Here is an 18,616-nt window from a genome sequence, read left to right as displayed (position 1 = left end):
TCCTAACTTTGCGTGTCTAACTTGTCAACTACTCAATCTAACTGCTCCCTCTGATTTTCTCATTTCTAATCCTGGCCATTCTGGTCATGCTTAGTGAAAATCTTAACATCTTCAAATCTGCCACCTCCAGCTCGAGCTTCCTGTCTTTTGGTCAGTGCCACTGTCTTCAAAACATAGATCATAGCAGGTCTTAATACTATTTTATAAACTTTCACTCTTGCTGCTATAATTCTGCCACTAACCACCCTGACACCCGTTTCCATCCACTCCACCCTGCTTACACCCTCTTCTTCACCTCTCATTCACACACATGTAGTCTTACTTCTACTAACTTTCATTCTTCTTCTCTCGTGAGCATACCTCCGCGTCACCAGGTTCTCTTCCACCTGGTCCCTACTCCTACTTCAAATCACATTGTCATCTGCAAACATCACAGTCCTCAGAGACTCCTGTCTGACCTCATCTGTCAGAATGTCCATCACAATCGCAGTATGATAATAATCCAACTATTTCATAACATAAAAGTGACAGAGGCCATCATGAGTACCTTTAGTTTTGATGCTTTAAGTAAATTTTGTTGTAAATACCTTATCTCATGGCACTTTTTTTTAGATTACTTTGATATGGATCAGAGTTTGTGAAATGGTCTCTTGACCAAACAGTTGAATATGCTCACATCGTGTTCAGACTACTGGCTTCAAGACACGTTCAGTGGAGGCATGTGATGTAACGTGCCAAACTGTCGCACAACACTTGGAGCTCGGTGACAGTCATGATGGTGTAGAGATGAAAGCTGGGTTCTCCTTAATTTTTTAGCTCTCTAATGATATGGTGAAGTACTAACTTCAACTCTGCAACAATGTAACTGGCCAAGCTTTGGCATTTTACCATTTTGTCACTTGCAGAGTGAGCAGAAAAATCAATTGCTCTCCTTAGCTGTAATTGAAAAAATATATTTAAAAAAATTATGCAAATATTCGCTTATTTCAAAGTATTAAGTGCAAAAAAGGATCTTCTAGTTAACTGAGAAGTCCATTCTCAGTCATGAACTAGACTTGCAGATCTCACTTTCAAGGTCATAGTTTGGTGCACTTCTGGGTGGTTTTCAGCAGCATTCTGTTTTTAGATTGTTCCTTACAAGTCCCACTGTGTCTCTTGGCACTTGTTTCTCTGCAGTGGGTGCTGGATTTCTTCCAATGTGTCAGAATGGGGATCCTTCAACTTGATTTTCCTTTTTGGGAAGTGGATGAAGTTGCAAGGAGCCAAATCTGGTGGTGAGCAAAGGTTGTGTTTGTCTAGCCAAGAAATTTTGCGCTTTTTAGTGCACTCTGAGCCAGCACGAGGTGTCACACTCGTATGCCCTACAGTTCAGAAGGTGGAATATTCTCCCTAAGACGTTACAGCAGAACTCCATCTTTACAGCCTGTCCCTGGGGGCTGAATTCACAATGGTGAGCCCAAGAAAAGGAAAAGAAAAAGAAAAGATGAACATAGTCTCACTACTAATCTTGAAAAATCTGCAGACTCAACTCAGAACAACTGAAAACCACTTGGTCTCACCCAGCACCCCAGCTTTCATAATCAGCAGTTATCCTCCGCACAATATTTAGGTGAGTCTGAAACAGAAGTTGATGATTGCTCTCAGGTATAAGGTCCATGACCTCTGCCAAATTGCAGGTCACGGTGTAAGTAGTCTATAGGGGACTCTTGTTGTTGTTGTTTTTATAACTTTTTGATCCACTTATATGGACTGGAGAGTCTTAACTGACAGGAGTCATACTCAATGCGGCGTTTAGCTACTGTTGCCCATCTGCTTCAAGGTTTGGCATGATGCATGTTCAGAGATGCTCCTCTGCATACCTTTCACCTGCATACCTGCAGACCATTCTCTGTAAACCCTAGAGGTGGTTGTGTGGGAAAATCCCAGTAGATCAGCATTTTCTGAAACAGACTGACAACAGCAACCATGCCACTTTCAAAGTTACATAAATTACCTTTCTTCCCCATTCTGAAGTTCGATTTGAACTTCAGCAGGTTGTCTCGCTGATATCTGTATGCCTAAATGCACTGAATTTCTGCCATGTGACTGGCTGATTAGATACTTGAGTTGACAGCATAATAAAGTGTCTATCAAGTTAATGCCTAATTAACTTGTTTTTGTCAACCACCATAACAAATTAAAATAAACTACATAATTTTATATATGAGTGGCTTTGCACTGAATATGAATGAAATTAAATCTGAATCTTTATGATTCAACTGTGTTTTTTCACAGCCTTCTACTGTAGCGCAACAATAAGAGAAATAACATGAAACACAAATTAACTGCAGGACTTTTTTTTAGTACAGTATTTGTAAAATATTATATTACTTCATTTACTCGTGTAAAAAATCAGAATATTCCACCTTTTTTTTTCAGTCTACTTCTGAGGTTCTACTGAACAACAAAAAAAGAAAAAAAAGACAGCACTCTGTGAATATTTCTGTTATTGTTTTTTTATAAACTTCGTGCAATACAGTGTTTTAAGTTTATCACACATTTAGATAAACCATAATCATTTATCTAGATATATCTATTCTCAACTACATACTATTCATATTGCCCACATAAATGCTATCTGTGTGCATTTTTAATCACATTTTTTTCTTTTTCTGAAATGAAATCAAAGAAATGAAAATAATCTGGAAGCATCTGGTCATTGTTTTTGTTTCTTCATTATACCACGTAGCAGGTGAATCCACAGTTTCCACCTAGATCTGCAGTCACTCGGGACAGTTTGGAAGAGGGTGGGATGGCTGGGTGTTACATGTGTCTACATTCTCATCCACATAAACAGCGCAGAGTTCAGACTCAGGAGTTACTGGGGAAGCACAGTGAAAGGAATCTTTGGGGAGCTTAAGGGGTTGTCTGTGGTGAAGCCGCCATTGGTGATAAAGTAGGGAAAACACTGATCGTGTGGCCGTAAATGGGCAGATATGGCGGGCCAGGGTTGGCGGTTGAAACCACCCGACAAGAGTCCAGGGACGGCACTGGGAGCAAAACACTTAAGCCAAACCGGCTCGTTCCAAAATGCATACCCATTTTGAACAGTGGTCCCGAGAAACATGTCTATAGACGTTACAAATATATGTATGCATAATTACAATGTACAGGTATCTTTTTTAAACCCTTTAACCCACATATACAGAGTGTTTTTCTTTTTTGCCACTGAAAATGATGATTTGCATGTGTCACTTTGGGACTTTTCATAGAAAAAAATCTGCTTTTTTTTGTTTTGTTTTTCTCCTCAGGCAGCAACCTTCACCTGATTCTGTACAAATGTGTAATTCTATGTCTCTTTTTTTTTCCTGCTACGTCTGAGCAGAGGTTCTGTTAATGCCCAAGAACAAACATCTTCAACACGACTAGAGCTACAATTACTACTGTTCACACTGATTAGAATGGAAATAAGACTAACAGAGGCCCATAGAAAACTCAGACTCATAATAACAATGAAGTTGGTGAGCTGTCGCAGTCACTCACATTATTGTTGCATTTCTTTCAGTATCAATATTGGAAGACAATTTACAGTATTCACATCTGACTTCATCATATAAATGAAAATCATACAACATTTGGGTTAAAAAAGAAAAAATAATTATACAGGCTCTCATTCTCCCACGTTATTGTGCACACTCATGCTGGACACTGACATATTACAGCTCACTGTTAGTCCCAGTGGCTCTGCATGGAAGAGATTCACAGTAAAAGTCATAAAGGAAAAGAAAATGTGAAAATTAAAATTTCATTCTAAATTATAGTGTTTGCACAGACAGCTAGCCTGTAATAACTCTAAGAATAATCACAACAACAATTTTACATCAATGATGGCCTGGTTAAATTAGCGGTAATATTGCACAAAAATTATGTGAAACATTTTCATAATAGCCCAAGGTTAATTGCGTTTGATCATTAACAAAATAAATCATTTCTAGCACATTAAAATATCAAAATAGTTTTATTGTGAAAGTTCATTGTTGTTGTTATTATCGCTCTGTTATTACTCTTCTTTTTATCCTCAGTGAGATTGAGTAGACTAAATAACAGTGAACATGGAGGGAGAGATGTAGCGTTTTACCTGTCTGCCTGTGTTTCTACCTCCTGTTGAGCCTGCAGTGCTCCTTTCTGGCTTCCCTCTTTCTTTACTACCGATCCTCCTCCCTCCTCACCTACCCCTCTAATACCCTTCCTCTACACAGGTGTTGTTTTTCTATTGAGGGTGTTAGAGTTGCTCTCCCTGTCTCCCTTCAGCCTGTCCAGAGTCCCCATCCCTCGCTCCCTGTCGACTGTGGATGAGGTGAAGGGCGGAGGGCCAGAGCCCACAGAGTTGGGAATTGGTGGATTGGAGTTGGAAGAATTGGAAGGGTTGTGGGACTTGAGTGATGGGAGAGTGCCGCTCATCATCACCCCCCCTCCCCCTACGCCTCCATCCTTTGGAAAGCAGTTGTGGAGCTGGTAGAGCGTGGCCCTGTCCACCGTTCCATACATGGGCGGCAACCCTCCCAGCTTGGGGTCACGGGACAACGTGTACAGGGAGATGTCTCCTCCAGCCAGGGCTGTGTGGGAGCGAGAGTGCGGGTTGGGTAGAGTGGACACTGAAATGGGGCCCTGGGAAAGTAGTGCAGAGGGGGGCAGCCCGAAGTTCTTTCCTCCACCTCCCCCCACAGGCGAGGGGTCTCGGGAGCGGGAAGGGTCGGTCGAACGGGATGAGGAACGAGAGCGGCGGCGGAAGCGGTAGCTGGGCAGGCGGAGCATGGCGTGCGTGGTACTTTTGAAAAATGTCGGTGCGAGAACGGCAGCGGAGCTCCTTGTTCTTCTCGATGTAGATGTTGACAGCCAGCACCCCCACCATTTCAGCCATAATGAAGGAAAGGCCTCCAAAGTAAAAGGACCAACCATAGGAGTACTGCCATTTCTTATCTTCATCCTTCTTCGGAGAAATGTCCCCCAGCGCAGCCGAGATGTAGACAATCACACCAATTATGTTGCTCAGACCTGCGACAGCACAGAAATATGATATTTATAAAAGATGTACACAAACATGGGCCTGCATACAGTGCTAATACATAAATTTGTCTGACATTTGTTAATAAAAACAACAGGTAGCCATTAATCTGGCAGCGACAGGCACCCCCAAACAAAGCATAGAAACTGTTGTGCCACATGATATTCTCCAGAACACTGTTCACACATCTACCCTGCTAAAAAAAAAAGGTATAACAACCATTTAAAACCAATCAGATCTCAATGGAAAAAAATGCAGGATATCTACACTGATATGGACTGGGTAATGCGATAGGTACAAACGGATCCTACATCATTTCAAGGAAAAGAAAATTGTCATCCTACAGAGAGCTGAATTCAAAGACACTGCAAAACCAAAGTGAAAAAATGATGCAGGACTGAAACAGAATGTCACACACATTAAATCTACCGGATTTAGATCAAGTGATGGTGGGAGCCAGTTAATGGTATCAATTCCTTCATCCTCCAGGAACTGCCTCCATGCTCTCAGCAGATGAGCACTGTCATGTACCAGGACGATCCCAGGACCCACTGCACCAGCATATGGCCTGACAGTGGACCCAAGGACTATATCCTGATACCCAATGGCAGTCAGGGTGCTGTTGCCTAGCTTGTAGAGGTCCTTGCATCCCTCCATGGATACGCCTCCCCAGACCATCACTGATCCACCACCAAAACAGTCATGCTGAATGCTATTACAGGCAGCATAATGTTCTTCTCCAGACCCTTTCACATCTCTCATGTGTTTAGGGTGAACCTGGTCTGATCTATGAAAAGCACATGGTGCCCATGATGGACCTGCAAATTCTAGTATTCTATGTCAAATGCTAACCAAATCGGGCTCAACAGCGCTGAACAGTGAGGACAGGGCCCACTAGACAATGTCAGGCCCCGAGGCCACCCTCATGAAGCCTGTTTTTGATTATTTGGTCAGGCACATTCACACTAGAGGCCTGCTGTAGGTAATTTTTGACCCTAGCCAAATGCAAAACTAGTGAAAAAACAGTCAGGAAAAATAAGGAGGGAAAAATGTCATTTCCTCTCTAGGGGGTTGTCTCACTGTTGTCCCTCTAGTGCATCCGTGTTAATTTCATTAACTCCAAAAGAGATGAAACTGATTAACAACCCCCTCTGCTACTTAACCGACCAGATCAATATCCCAGAGGTGTAACTGACTTGGCACTACTATAAAAACGTGTTCCTGTAATTTTTTTTAGCAGTGTAGATAAATACATGAAGACATGTGCACACAAGCACAGATACTGAGCTACATACAGAGTTACGTAAAACGGTCCTCACTTACCTGCGGCCACGAAGAGGATCCCTGCCCCCAGGATAATATTCCTTTTGCTTTTATAGAAACGACTAGCAGCAATGCAAACTCCTCCCATCAGCAGAAGGATGGCACTAAGGATGGGGAAGATGTTGGAAGCCCTGACTACCCCTAAAAGAATGGAAGATGAAGAGTAAATGAAACAAGCAAGAAGCTATTACTGTGCAACATGACATCAAGAAACTTAATGAATAGAAGATTTTCACCAGATCAAAACTTGCTTTTGATAAAGTTTGTGTAATATAATCAAATTACCTAAATAAGCACAAGTTATTTAGCTCTTGTATACAGGACAGAACAGTCAATTATGTCATAGGTTTTCTAACAGAGTATCACAAGCATTTTATTCTGAAATAGGTCTGTTAGAAAAACCCTATACAAAAAATAAGATCATTGTTGCAACTGTGATTGGCTTCTTCATTAAATCAGCATGCAATTGTTGTGCCTGTGCTGCAGACAAATTTACAAATTGCTCTTCTGATGTGTTTTTGACAAAGTAGGTGCTCAGAGAGTGTTTATTGTGCATCCTGGCACTACGACAACTAGGACTAAATCTTTTATGCTCATTTGTAGCACTTTCAAATTTAAAGAAAACATTTATTCTCTGTCTGAAAAAAGTACCACAAGGCTCCATTTTTGGACCTCCATCTTTCTCTTTGTACCCACTTGGCACTATTTTCCAGACACATAATATTTGCTTTAACTGTTATGACTGTCAAGTTTATTTTTATAGTGAAACACATTGGTGTATGTCCTGTCCAGCCTTTCCTTAACTCTCTTATTGATTACATTTTCCAAATTTTAATGAGAGCAAGACAGAAGTTATGTTGTTCCAGTGGCACCAACTGCACCTCCTGTGTCACATTTTCTTCTTGACCTTATATAAGAAATTCATTATCATTAATTTAGGTGTGAAAATGAATCATTCTCTATAGTTCGATTTTCATGGGAACACAATGTCTAATTCCTGCCTTTTCCACTTGAGGCTGCTGTCACAAATCAAGCCTCTCCTGTCCATATGCAAACCTTGAAACATTAATACATGCTTTTATTACGTCTCATCTCGATTACTGCAATGCACTTTTCATAGGAATTAGCTTGACTTCACGCTCCTTTGCACCTCCTACAACTGGTGCAGAACACTGCCGCTAGATTTTTATCTGGTGCAACCAATAACACTCCAATTTTAGCTTCTCTACACTGGCTTCCAGAGCTTTTACAAATCCACTTTAAAATCCTTTTATTTGTTTTTAATTCTCTAAGTGGCTGTTTCCCCCATTTCAGCTGTGTGCGCTGTTACATCCTTACATCCCGTCTCGTTCTCTCAGGTTAGCAGACCAGACGACTTCGCTTGTTACAAAGATGCAACACAAACTCAAAGACGATAGAGCTTTCACAGCTGCGGCTCCATGTATGTGGAACAATTTGCCATCGCACTTCAGGCAGTCTCCTTCACTTGCTGTTTTTAACTCTTGTTTACAGACACATTTTTACGCCATGGCCTTTGACCCAGTGTGTTCTGTAACTTTTACCCTTTGGTCTTTTATGTTTGCTGTTATTGTGCAGCACTTTGATCAGCACTGTAGTGCTTTATAAATAAAGTGGTATGGCATGGTAACCTAAGCCATGTTAAAATAAGAAATATAAGGAAAATCGTTCTGAGCTTCAACTCGACACAAGAGTAGAAAACCCATTGGAAACCAAGCGTTTAGTGCTGTCTGACCCCTGACCTTTTGGCTCACTGGAATTTCTTTCGCTATGCTTAATATGATCATCTAACATTGAAACTGTAAGAAGCATATTTCCCTATAAGGATTACAAGGAAGAAATTATAGCCAACCTGTTTCTGTGCTCCTACTGTAGTGACAGGTGGAGAAAAACATTCTATGTCCTTGTTAACCAAGGCTTAGAAAATGTGAGAAAAATGGGTAAAAATGCTATGAAATAATTAAATATGTTGAAATTTGCTTTAAATAAAATACACAGAATACTTTTTTGAGGAAATTAATTACTCAGTTCTAGGCACCCAACTGAATCAAACCCTTCCCATGTGGCCCCCGGTCCTTTCAGGAGGTCTGCCAACCACACACACACACACACACACACATTAACACGGCTCTCTCATCTAGGACAACTAGGCCACAGGAGAGAAAATGCCACCTAAATGCCAGCAAAATGCCTCTGCAACATTGTAAACAGAGCACAAGCTTTTCTTTACGTATGCACGGGCACACATGCATCATATCAGTGCAGAAAGACATGACTGCAGGGCACTGAGCATGAACTAGGGCACCCCTTCTCTCATGGCTTTGTAAACCTTGTCACGTGTTTATTTCTTGATGTGATTGAGAGAATGAGCAATAAAACGCCAAGTTTAAAGCATCAAGGCGTCATTTTATACTTTGCTCTTAATTTGTTCTCAGGTTGTTTTTTTGTTCCCCCTCTACATCACCCACGTCTGGCACTTCAGGTAATAACTTACGTAGGACGTACTCTGCCCCATCATGGTCAAAGTCTGCATCCTCTGGGAAGTGGTTAATCTGAGAGCACACTCCTCTCTTCACTCCTGAGACAGACAAGAAGAAAAATGGTGACCAGACTCAACAAAAGGCAACAACTCAAAGCTGAAGCCTTATGAGAACAGTTTCTATCCTCTTGATGAAAAGACTGATTGACCTGGAAAATGTTGTACCGTGATTCGAAAATGAATCCAAGCAAATGCGCTGAATGGTAAATTTGGGTATATTGTTTAGGAACATCATCGAGGTTAATGACTCTCGTTGTAATTACAGCTTATGTTAGTAATGTCACAAACACAGTGAACGCACAGGCACAACGTAAATACATACAAGCAGACACACAGGCAGACCGATAACTACCCGGCGGGGTCTTGAATGTAGACAGACAGACGAACGGAGGGACGCACGGAACGATGATGACAGCCCACCACTGTTGTTGGTGGATGGATTTTGAGAAAGGTGGAGTGATGAAATGAAGAGACACAGACTGAGGGAGAGACGAACAGATGTGGGGTGAGATGGTCTCTCAGTGCTCCTACATTTCCACAGGTAGGTCTGTAAAGAAACAGATGGTGGTACAATGGGAGGGAAATACTGGATGAGCCACATGGATCAGGCATTTTTGAAACCCTGCATTAGTCTATGTTGGCATTTTCCATCGTCCTTTATTAAACCACAAATCCAGGACTGTGAAAATACCACCTTATGCACACACGTTCTTAGAGTATTCTATATCTATAGTCTTATATACCGTAAATGTAAGAGTTAGTTTTAGAAACACTGGTTCATGTGGTCTGCTGCCCTAAGAGGCAGAGAGAGTGAATAAAACGTTTCAGTAGCCAAATAGGCTAGTCAGTATTTCAGAAACTGCTGATCTGCTGGGATTTTCCTATACAATCATCTCTAGGATTTACAGAGAATTGTCTGAAAAACAGAAAACATCCAATGTGCAGCAGTTCTTTAGGTGAAAATGCTTCATTGATATGAGAGGACAGAGGACTACTTCGTGTAATAAACCTCATTACAACCAATATATACATCTTTCAATTCATTTCATGGATTCCCATCAGCTGTGTGACGCTGTCATTCCAATATGGAGCAACATTTCCAGCACCTTTTTGAATTTGTGCCAGGAAATAATTAAGGTAGCTCTGAAGACAAAAGGGTCAACTGAATAAAGTATTCAATGAGTGTATGTGAACGTGCTTCCAATATTATCTCACTACATGACCACAAACACAGCTGTGCTAAGTGACTCTGGCAGCTGACATGTTCAGTATCGGGCTCACACATTTGTGGGATTATCTAACAAAAAATCACACAGACAGATAAAATCTTCATTGACTGGTAAGTCAGTGCAACCCCACCTTGAATGAGTCTGCAGAGGGGAGAAGAGGACAGGACACGTCTATATCCACAGCACAATGTGCCACCCACCTGCAGGCATAAATCTTTTGGAGCTAGCATGTCCTGCATTTCCACCCCTTCTACACCTCACTGCATCACTGCACAACTACTGAGCATCTATCTTGGCTTAATACTCCACAGACATCAAGGATACTTGACCTCTAAGCCACGCCAAGACTCTGTCAGCTTTACTGCAGCAGAAAAGGCTGAAAACGAGAGGAAACTACAAGGAGGCAAAGATGAGGACAAACCAGTGAAAGATGAAATGTAAAAATGTTTGGGGGAGGAAGGCAGAGGGATAGCAAGTGGAAAAAACTGAGAGAGAGAGCGGTGAGGGAAAGAGTGGGTGGGGGTGCACTGCAGCAGAGCTGCAAGGGCTAGAGCTTATCTCTAATTGGCTGCTTTGCTATCAGGAAGCTTAGAGATGAGGACAAATTAGCTTTGTACAATGACCAAGCCCAGGATGGGCCAGGGATGCTTTATAAAGAGAGCCAAGCAGTTTTCCTGGAGACAAAAAAAAGCTTTTACCTCAGTCTGCATGTGAGCAAAGGCACAGATCGCAAACTCACACCACCCCTTTGCTTCTTCACTGTTAACTCCATCCCAGCTTTTACTGTAGAGTGTCAGGCAGGCAGTGTAATGTATAATGAATTAGCAGCTCGTGTTGCAGTGACACAAGAAGTGAAGATTGAGAGATGGTTGCTGCCAGATTCTGTATCTTCCGCCACTTGAAATGAGAAGCCGATGGGTGAACAGAGGCTTTTGTTTCAGCAATTGACTTGAATGAATGCATCCTGAATCACAGACAATGATTAATGGATTATTTTGGATGAGGGTTACGCTTCAGTATCACGTAATTATATTGCAATTATGCAAAATTGTTTTTTTTTGGCCCTGTGGCACGGTCGACCAAATACAAATGAAATGTGTATGTTGGTGCTGGTACTGCTGCAGTGCTGCGCCCTCCTGAACAAAGTTTTTCTAAAGTCAAGTGACAGGTTCTTGCTGTTAGACTCTGATCCCATTTAACAGAAGAACAATGCATACTATTAAAAATATGTGACTGAATAATGGGAAATGTACTCCCATTTATAAGCTTTAACATTTCAATGAGATACGATTGTCTAGTTGGACCTCAGGAGCGGGTTTCAGGCCACCAGCTTGAAGGTTAAATAGTTGAATATAGAAAATTAAAAAAAGAGCCAATAAATACAGTATAATAAACAGAGTATCAAAATTACTGCATGCAGTGATTAATGTGATTTAAACAGTGGTTCAATTCATCTGCTGTCTGCACAGCATCCAGTCTGAAACCACCATGACCATAACTTAAAGTCACACAATACTGTGAGTGCCCTTCCACCCTGCAACTCTATTATATCTCTCAGTTGAATATGAACCTAAAGATCCAGAAAGTAGCTATAAACTTCAAACTTTTTCAAACATTCGTCTACTTAAGTCCAAATCCCGCACACAGATTCCTGTCCATGAAAGCTCTTTTGTTACCTTCCAAGCAGCATATTCTCCATAGACCGGAGTGGGTGAGAGCACCAGGGTCCTTCTTGTCCTTATTATGAGGGTCATCCTGGGTCACGTTGGCTGTGCTGTTGCAGATGAGGGCACGGGAGTACAGCCAGTAGTCCGTGCCTATTGCCACCGTCATCAGGCCGAAGGCAGCGAATGCCCCCACGGTGGTGAGAAGGATCTGGATCCCCTTCTCACACACCATGCCTTTAAGGGAAACCAGAAAGTGGAGGAAGAGGTGAGTGAGAAGTTGGAGAGAGTGGGCATCAGGAGTGCAAATAAAAAGCATTTATCGAACAGTAGGAGAACAAGGAAGAACTTAACAAAGTGCAGTTTATTAAAAAAGACAGCAAACAAAGAAGGTGAGATGATGAGGAGCAGGAGGAGGTGAGGGGCACCGGTGGGAGGGAGAGAGGGAGGCGATGAGAAAAGATGAGCGCGAGGTGTAGGCGGATGTGGGAGGTGCATAAGTGGCTCTATGATGTGTCCTTGGAGGAGAGTTTGATGACTCTGCTGACTCTGCTTAACAAGACAGAATTGATGTGAAGCACAACAGATCTCACCCTCCCAAACTCAGTCTACTCCATATTCATGACCCTGACAATGTTCTCCCCCTCGGTATCAGCAGGGCTCGATGCACACACACACACACACACACACACACACACACACACACACACACACACACACACACACACACACACACACACACACACACAGCAGATGAAACATGGGATCACCTTGCACCTACTTCTATTACAGAGGCAATGTTGGTGAACCTCTTACATACAAACATCCATGTATACACTCACACATTACATAATTCACTTACAGCCTTTCACATTGAACCAAGCAAGTGTGAAAGACAGAAAGTTGTCTCAGTATCGCAGAGTTACCTCCACAGATATTTCTGTTGTGTTAAAAGTTTCCTTTTCACAGACACAAATGTGCTAAACCTGACGGTGCAGAGAGTGACAAAGTGAGACCTACCTGACGGCGAGTTTCTATCCTTCGACTCAATTTTGAAATCTTTCTTTTCCTCGTCAGTGAAGAACGTGCTGTCCCCTCGATCCGGACAGCATCCATCGACTGTGTTCACCCGCTCTCCTCTCTCCTTCTTGCTCTTGTCCTCTCTCTTGCCTCTGTCTCTTTCTCTCTCGTTCTTTTCAACTCACTGGAAAGTTGGTGCTGGTGGAAGTTGTGGACGGTTGTCCCGCCCTCTGCTCGTCTGCTGTTAGCAGGAAACTTGCAGATAGAAGTCCATCGTCACTGCTCTGCTGCTGCACATGAACAAAGACATAAATATATTGCACTGTATTACATTTATGTACAGCAGTAAATATTAAGTCATGACTCTGCAGATGAGGGCTATTACGTAACGGTTGACATGAGCCATTGCTGTATTTAACTTCTTTTCACATGTGCATTTATAAGACTTTTTAGCTGGTATCATGGATAACAAAGAGCTGTATAAATTAGGACTAAATTAGTAAATGGACTCTTATTGTTGCTGTGATTTTTGGGTCAACGACATATTATGAAAAAAGTAAATGTGGCACATTACATTACTTTCCTTAAATTAAAATTTCATTTTGCCAGCTCAACAGTAGGGTTAGGGCTAGGGTATCCTTCGTATCCTTATATTTGAGAAAAATGATATTTCTGTTGGCATGTGGTCATTTGGGAAGACTTCCATAAAATTCTTTAAGTTATTATGAATTAATTTAAGTTATCCCAAGTAAGATTTATAATATGCTCAATATTTGCTTGGAACCAAGTCGCAACCTCTGTGGATTGAAATAGAAACATGCAGTTCCTCAAATGCACAGCTCTACAACGACGTTATACATTCACCAGCCTATTTGTAAGGTCCATCTCGAGAGTAATGGGTTGGACCTTCTTAAAGCTGGTGTGTGCCAAGAAAATATCCCCCACAACATTATCCCACCACCACCAGCAGCCTGAACCATTAATACTTAATAATTTATCAGTGGTTGGCTCTAGCTCAGGAGGCCAATCGGAAGGTTGGTGTTTTGATCCCTGGCTCCTCTGGTCTCCAGTCTGCATGTCTCAGTATCCTTGGGAAAGATACTGAACCCCAAGTGGCTCTCCCATGTCTTCCATGGAGTATGTTAGATAGAACGCACTTATGTGTAGAAAACAATACTTGTATGAATGAGTGAATGTGCCATGTTGTATAAAGCACTTTGAGTAGAACAGAAGGGCGGTCTACAAGAACCACTTAATTTACTATTTATACTTTCACACTTCTAATGTCAAATTCTCACCTTACCTTCTGAATGTTGCAGCAATGTTTTTCTAATCTTCTACTGTCTAATTTTGATGAGCCTGTGGGATTTGTAGCCTCAGTTTCATGTTCTTAGCTGACATGAATGGCACTTGGTGTGGTCTTCAGCTGTTGTAGCACATTTTCTTGAAGGTTTGACATGTTGTGTTATCAGAAATGCTCTTCTGTATACCGTGCTTGTAACAAGTGGAAGGCAACAGTTTGAACTTTGGCTGCCTTCCTATTATCCTGAAGTGGTCTGGCCATTCTATTCTGACCTCTAACATCAACAAAGTATTCCCCCCAAAGAACTGCTGCTCACTGGATATGTTGTGTTTTTCCATTCTCTGTAAAACACAGAAATGGTTGTGTGGGGAAATCACAGCAGATCATTTGTTTCTAAATTTCTCAGACCAGCCTATCTGACACCAACAACCATACTTTAGTAAAGTCACTTAGATCACCTGGATTCCCCATTCTGATGCTTGGTTTGAACTTCAGCAGATCATCTTGAATGTGTCTAGATGCCTAAATCACTGAGTTGGTATGGGATTAGCTGATAGTTGTATTAACAAGCAACTCAACAGATTTACTTAACAGAGTAGCTGGTGTGTGTCAGGCTTGGGATAGCAGTCCCTGTTAGTTTTATTTTTTTCATTGTTGGGTTTTAAAGATTATAGCAGGATTGCTGGTAGTAAGAAAATTATCAGATACTTCAAGTGGGCAATTATTCTTAGCACTAATACTAGTGGCATGAAAGTAATAAATGGAAGTAGCTGTAATGTAAAGCATAGTACAAAAAATAGCTGATTACCCCTTAGTGGCATACACAAGCAATGAGATTTTTTCAGCTCACCTGTTTAAATTTTATTCAGGCTTAAAGTTTATTTATTAGCGCCGTGGCTGCCTTAACTAGCCAATGCTAACTGCTAGCTTCTTCTGCTGGGATTCACCAATTTGTTTTTAATTCACTGAGCTTGACCTCTTTACAGTTTGGCCTTTTATATATTTAATTGTACTAACGGACCTCCCAAAAATTCTGTGCATCCCCTTTGGTGAGTGAATGTCTTATGTTTATTTAATTACACATCGCAGTTAGCAGGTGTATGTGATATGCACTCAGCTAGCTAAGCTTGGGGCGATCATGGCTCAAGAGTTGGCAGTTTGTCCTGTATTCGGAAGGTTGCCAGTTCGAGCCCCGGCTCCGACAGTCTTGGTCGTTGTGTCCTTGGGCAAGACACTTCACCTGTTGCCTACTGGTGGTGGTCAGAGGGCCCGGTGGTGCTAGTGTCCTGCAGCCTCGCCTCTGTCAGTGCGCCCAAGGGTAGCTGTGGCTACAATGTAGCTTGCCATCACCAGTGTGTGTGAATGACTGAATGTAGTGTAAAGCGCTTTCGGTCCTTAGGGACTATACAAATACAGGCCATTTACTTGTTAGCATTCATGGATAAATTAGCACTCCAATCTTGGTTATTGAATCTGAAATTAAAAATGGTGAAACAACATTTTATGTACTTGAAATCGGCACACTGTCACCGTGATAGTGATGTGTCATCGCAAACGAAATGGCTCTTAGAGCCGGATCTTTGACGTGAATGACGCGAGCCGGCTCCTTATCGCGAGCCGTGGGTTTTTTTTTCTTTCTCTCACCCTCTCTCGCACTTTTTTCCGCTTCACTCTGCACGCGAGCCTTGTGCTTTGCGCTGGGAAGAGGGAGAGAGGCGGTAGTTACACTTGCAGTAGCACAGGAACAGCGCGGGAGGGAGAGACAGAGAAAGAGAGCCAGAGACAACAACGTCACATTAGAAAGGTATAGTAATCATCCACAACTATTTTCAGTTGCAGATGCTAAAGGATTAAGAAAGTTTATTCATGCAGGTCCATATGACAGAAAATATGCATGTTCTTTTTGTTTTCATATTTTAATTTATATTTAATTGTGTTGTGGTTTGCAGTGTTTTGTGTTGTTTCACTTTAAATTTGTTTAAAGGGAAAAAGCTGAAATTTTAAATAGTTATAAGTTGAAATGTGAATAGTTGGTTTTTGTATTATATGATTTATTTATTACATTTTATGTGGAGTGAATAAATAAAAGTATATTTACGATGGCCCCTCGAGACAAAGCCCATACAAACGTCAAAACACGTACGAACTCTGAAGCACGTAAAAACTCCAAAACACGTAAAAAGTCTATAGCACGTACAAACTCCAAAACACGTAAAAACTCAGAAGAACGTAAAAACTCCAAAACACGTACAAAAGACAAAAGAAGTGCTCCAGGATGCTAGGGCGCAGTGTTGAGTTTTTGTTACCTAGTGGCTACACAAGCCAGCAAGTACCAACGACCGGATTTGGTGTGTGGTAGTAACAGGTAAATGAATATTTTTTTAAAATTATTTGAATATATATGTGTGCTTGTGTATAAATACACAAACAATACACATATGCTTTTAATTGTGTAATTTAAGTGATCTAGGTAGCTCTGTTTTGGAAGTTCAGTTAACGCTAGAAATGTGTTTTGGAGTTTGTACGTGCTTTGTCTCTAGGTCTAGGGGCCACCACATATATTTATATATAAACATATATAAATTAAACCACTTTTTTTTTTACATTAGTAATTCCTTTTGTGCATAATTTTATATTATTGTTAATAATAAATTAATTAAAGCAACAAAACAACCTGAAGAGCCAGTTCGGAGCCGAAAGAGCCGGCTCTTTTTAGTGAGCCGAGCCGAAAGAGCCGGTTCTCTAAAAAGAGCCGGAAATCCCATCGCTACACCGTGAGGCATGCTGATGTTAGCATTTAGCTCGACTGCTGCCTAACAGACCTGTGTGGCATTCAGGAATGTCGACGGTTTGTAAATTAATGGAAGTGAAGTGTATGACATGAGTTATGATTTATTTTCCATGCTTAGGGTTATGGCCAAATTAGTTTTTCCATTTTCAGCTCTGCTCTGTTGTGTGTTTTAACACTGTTTACAGAAAGTGTAGTCACAGGAGGGACAGCTTTACAGGTTAAAGAGAGAATGAATCCAGAGCAAGGAAACTGCATCTACTCTGAATAAGAGGAGCAAGAGGGGGAGGCAGGGAGGACCAACCCGACATTGTTACCATAGCAACATTGAATTCCAAAGTCTGGATCAGCATCGAGCGAGGGGGGTGGTGGGGGGAGACAGAGGGAGAAAGGGGCAGAGATGGGAAAGAAAGAGGCAGAAATAAGGCAGATATTTCAAGACACTAACAGCGTGTTGACTCTGAGGCCGGGGCAGAAGGACGAGCGCGCTAAAGCTTTATCAATAGATAAATGTGTGACCACAGCAACACAGATGCTCTGGGTCACACACACACACATGCTCATAAATACACATGAATAAAGACTAAACGGCATCCGTTACCGAGGGCACAGGAAGTATTTCCTTTTCTCAGCGTCTTTGTATGATGGGTTTTGAAACAAACACGAGGGTAGGATGAAGCAGCACACATTATTCAGCAAACATTATTTAGCAGACATAATGCAGTGCAGTCAAGTCTGTTAATATTTGATGATGCAATATGGCACCGTGATCAAAATAGGTTACATCCTGTTTGCATTGTGAGGCCCAAAACAGAGCTGCCTCAGAGACAGAAAAAGAGACATGGAAGGAGAAACGGTGTGTGTGTGTGTGTGTGTGTGTGCACATTTCCTCTCCAGTGCTTCTGAGGATGGGTCTAGTCCAATCTTATTGAATCCCAGCAATGTTCCCCTCAGCTCCCTTTGGTTAGACAGTTAGCCTTGTATCTCTGCTTTCAGGCATCTTATTATGTAAACTGTCAAATGACACCACCACAGTGTGGCTTATTATTTATACACTGTGGTTGAATATGTGTAAGCAAACAAGCGAAAGTGATTGTGTGTGTGTGTGAGTGTGCCGTATGACCTTCCAACCCTATCAACATGCTGCCTCTCCCTGTGGAAAATACATTTCTAGAAGGGATTACACTATCTCCAAGGCGTAAAAATACAGTATCTAATCTGTGTGTACGTGTGTGTGTGTGTGTATAGTCTTTGACTCCATGTAATGAATGACCTTAAGAATAACCTACAAAGTTACTCTCCCGAGTAAAAACTCCCCTGCGTGGGCGGAGATCATAATTGTCATTTAATTATCTGTAATTTCTATTTTCCAGCAATAATTAAGAAAGAGGGGAAAGAAGAGAATGGCACAGAAGCTAGAGCAAGAGAGCGTGAAAGAACAAGAGGCCATGAAAAAAAATTAAAGAGCTGCACAAAAAATATTAAAGGGGTTCAAGGTCAGATAAGGGAGAAGGCATTGTAACTTTTCTTTAGGCTAACAGGAGTCTTGCTTTTTTAAAAAAGTCTTTATGGTGTAGTTAAAAGGGTATGTGAACATGACATGCTTCTTTTGCAGTTTAAAATGAGAAGACTTTGTACTTTGGGGAAATATATACTGATTTAGGCTAGGTTGTATCAGGTAAAACAAT

At 41.5% G+C, this 18,616-nt stretch overlaps 1 protein-coding gene across 1 annotated transcript in view; it reads right to left on the bottom strand.

Moving 5' to 3' along the window:
• Positions 1 to 3,347: 3,347 nt before the first annotated feature.
• The window catches only part of cacng8b (calcium channel, voltage-dependent, gamma subunit 8b), a 30,850-nt gene continuing 15,581 nt past the window's right edge, over positions 3,348 to 18,616 (bottom strand). Inside the window, 6 exon segments of the mRNA XM_040029955.1 lie at positions 3,348 to 4,815; positions 4,817 to 5,034; positions 6,368 to 6,508; positions 8,880 to 8,963; positions 11,830 to 12,054; positions 12,838 to 13,127. Coding sequence (XP_039885889.1) covers positions 4,231 to 4,815; positions 4,817 to 5,034; positions 6,368 to 6,508; positions 8,880 to 8,963; positions 11,830 to 12,052 — 1,251 coding nt within the window. The 5' untranslated portion in view covers positions 12,053 to 12,054; positions 12,838 to 13,127 and the 3' untranslated portion in view covers positions 3,348 to 4,230.

Source organism: Simochromis diagramma, unplaced genomic scaffold, assembly GCF_900408965.1.
Source record: "Simochromis diagramma unplaced genomic scaffold, fSimDia1.1 OVJJ01000361.1, whole genome shotgun sequence".
Taxonomy (NCBI): Eukaryota; Metazoa; Chordata; class Actinopteri; order Cichliformes; family Cichlidae; genus Simochromis; species Simochromis diagramma.
The sequence above is the reverse complement of the archived record's forward strand: the minus strand, read 5'-3'. Positions and strand labels throughout refer to the sequence as shown.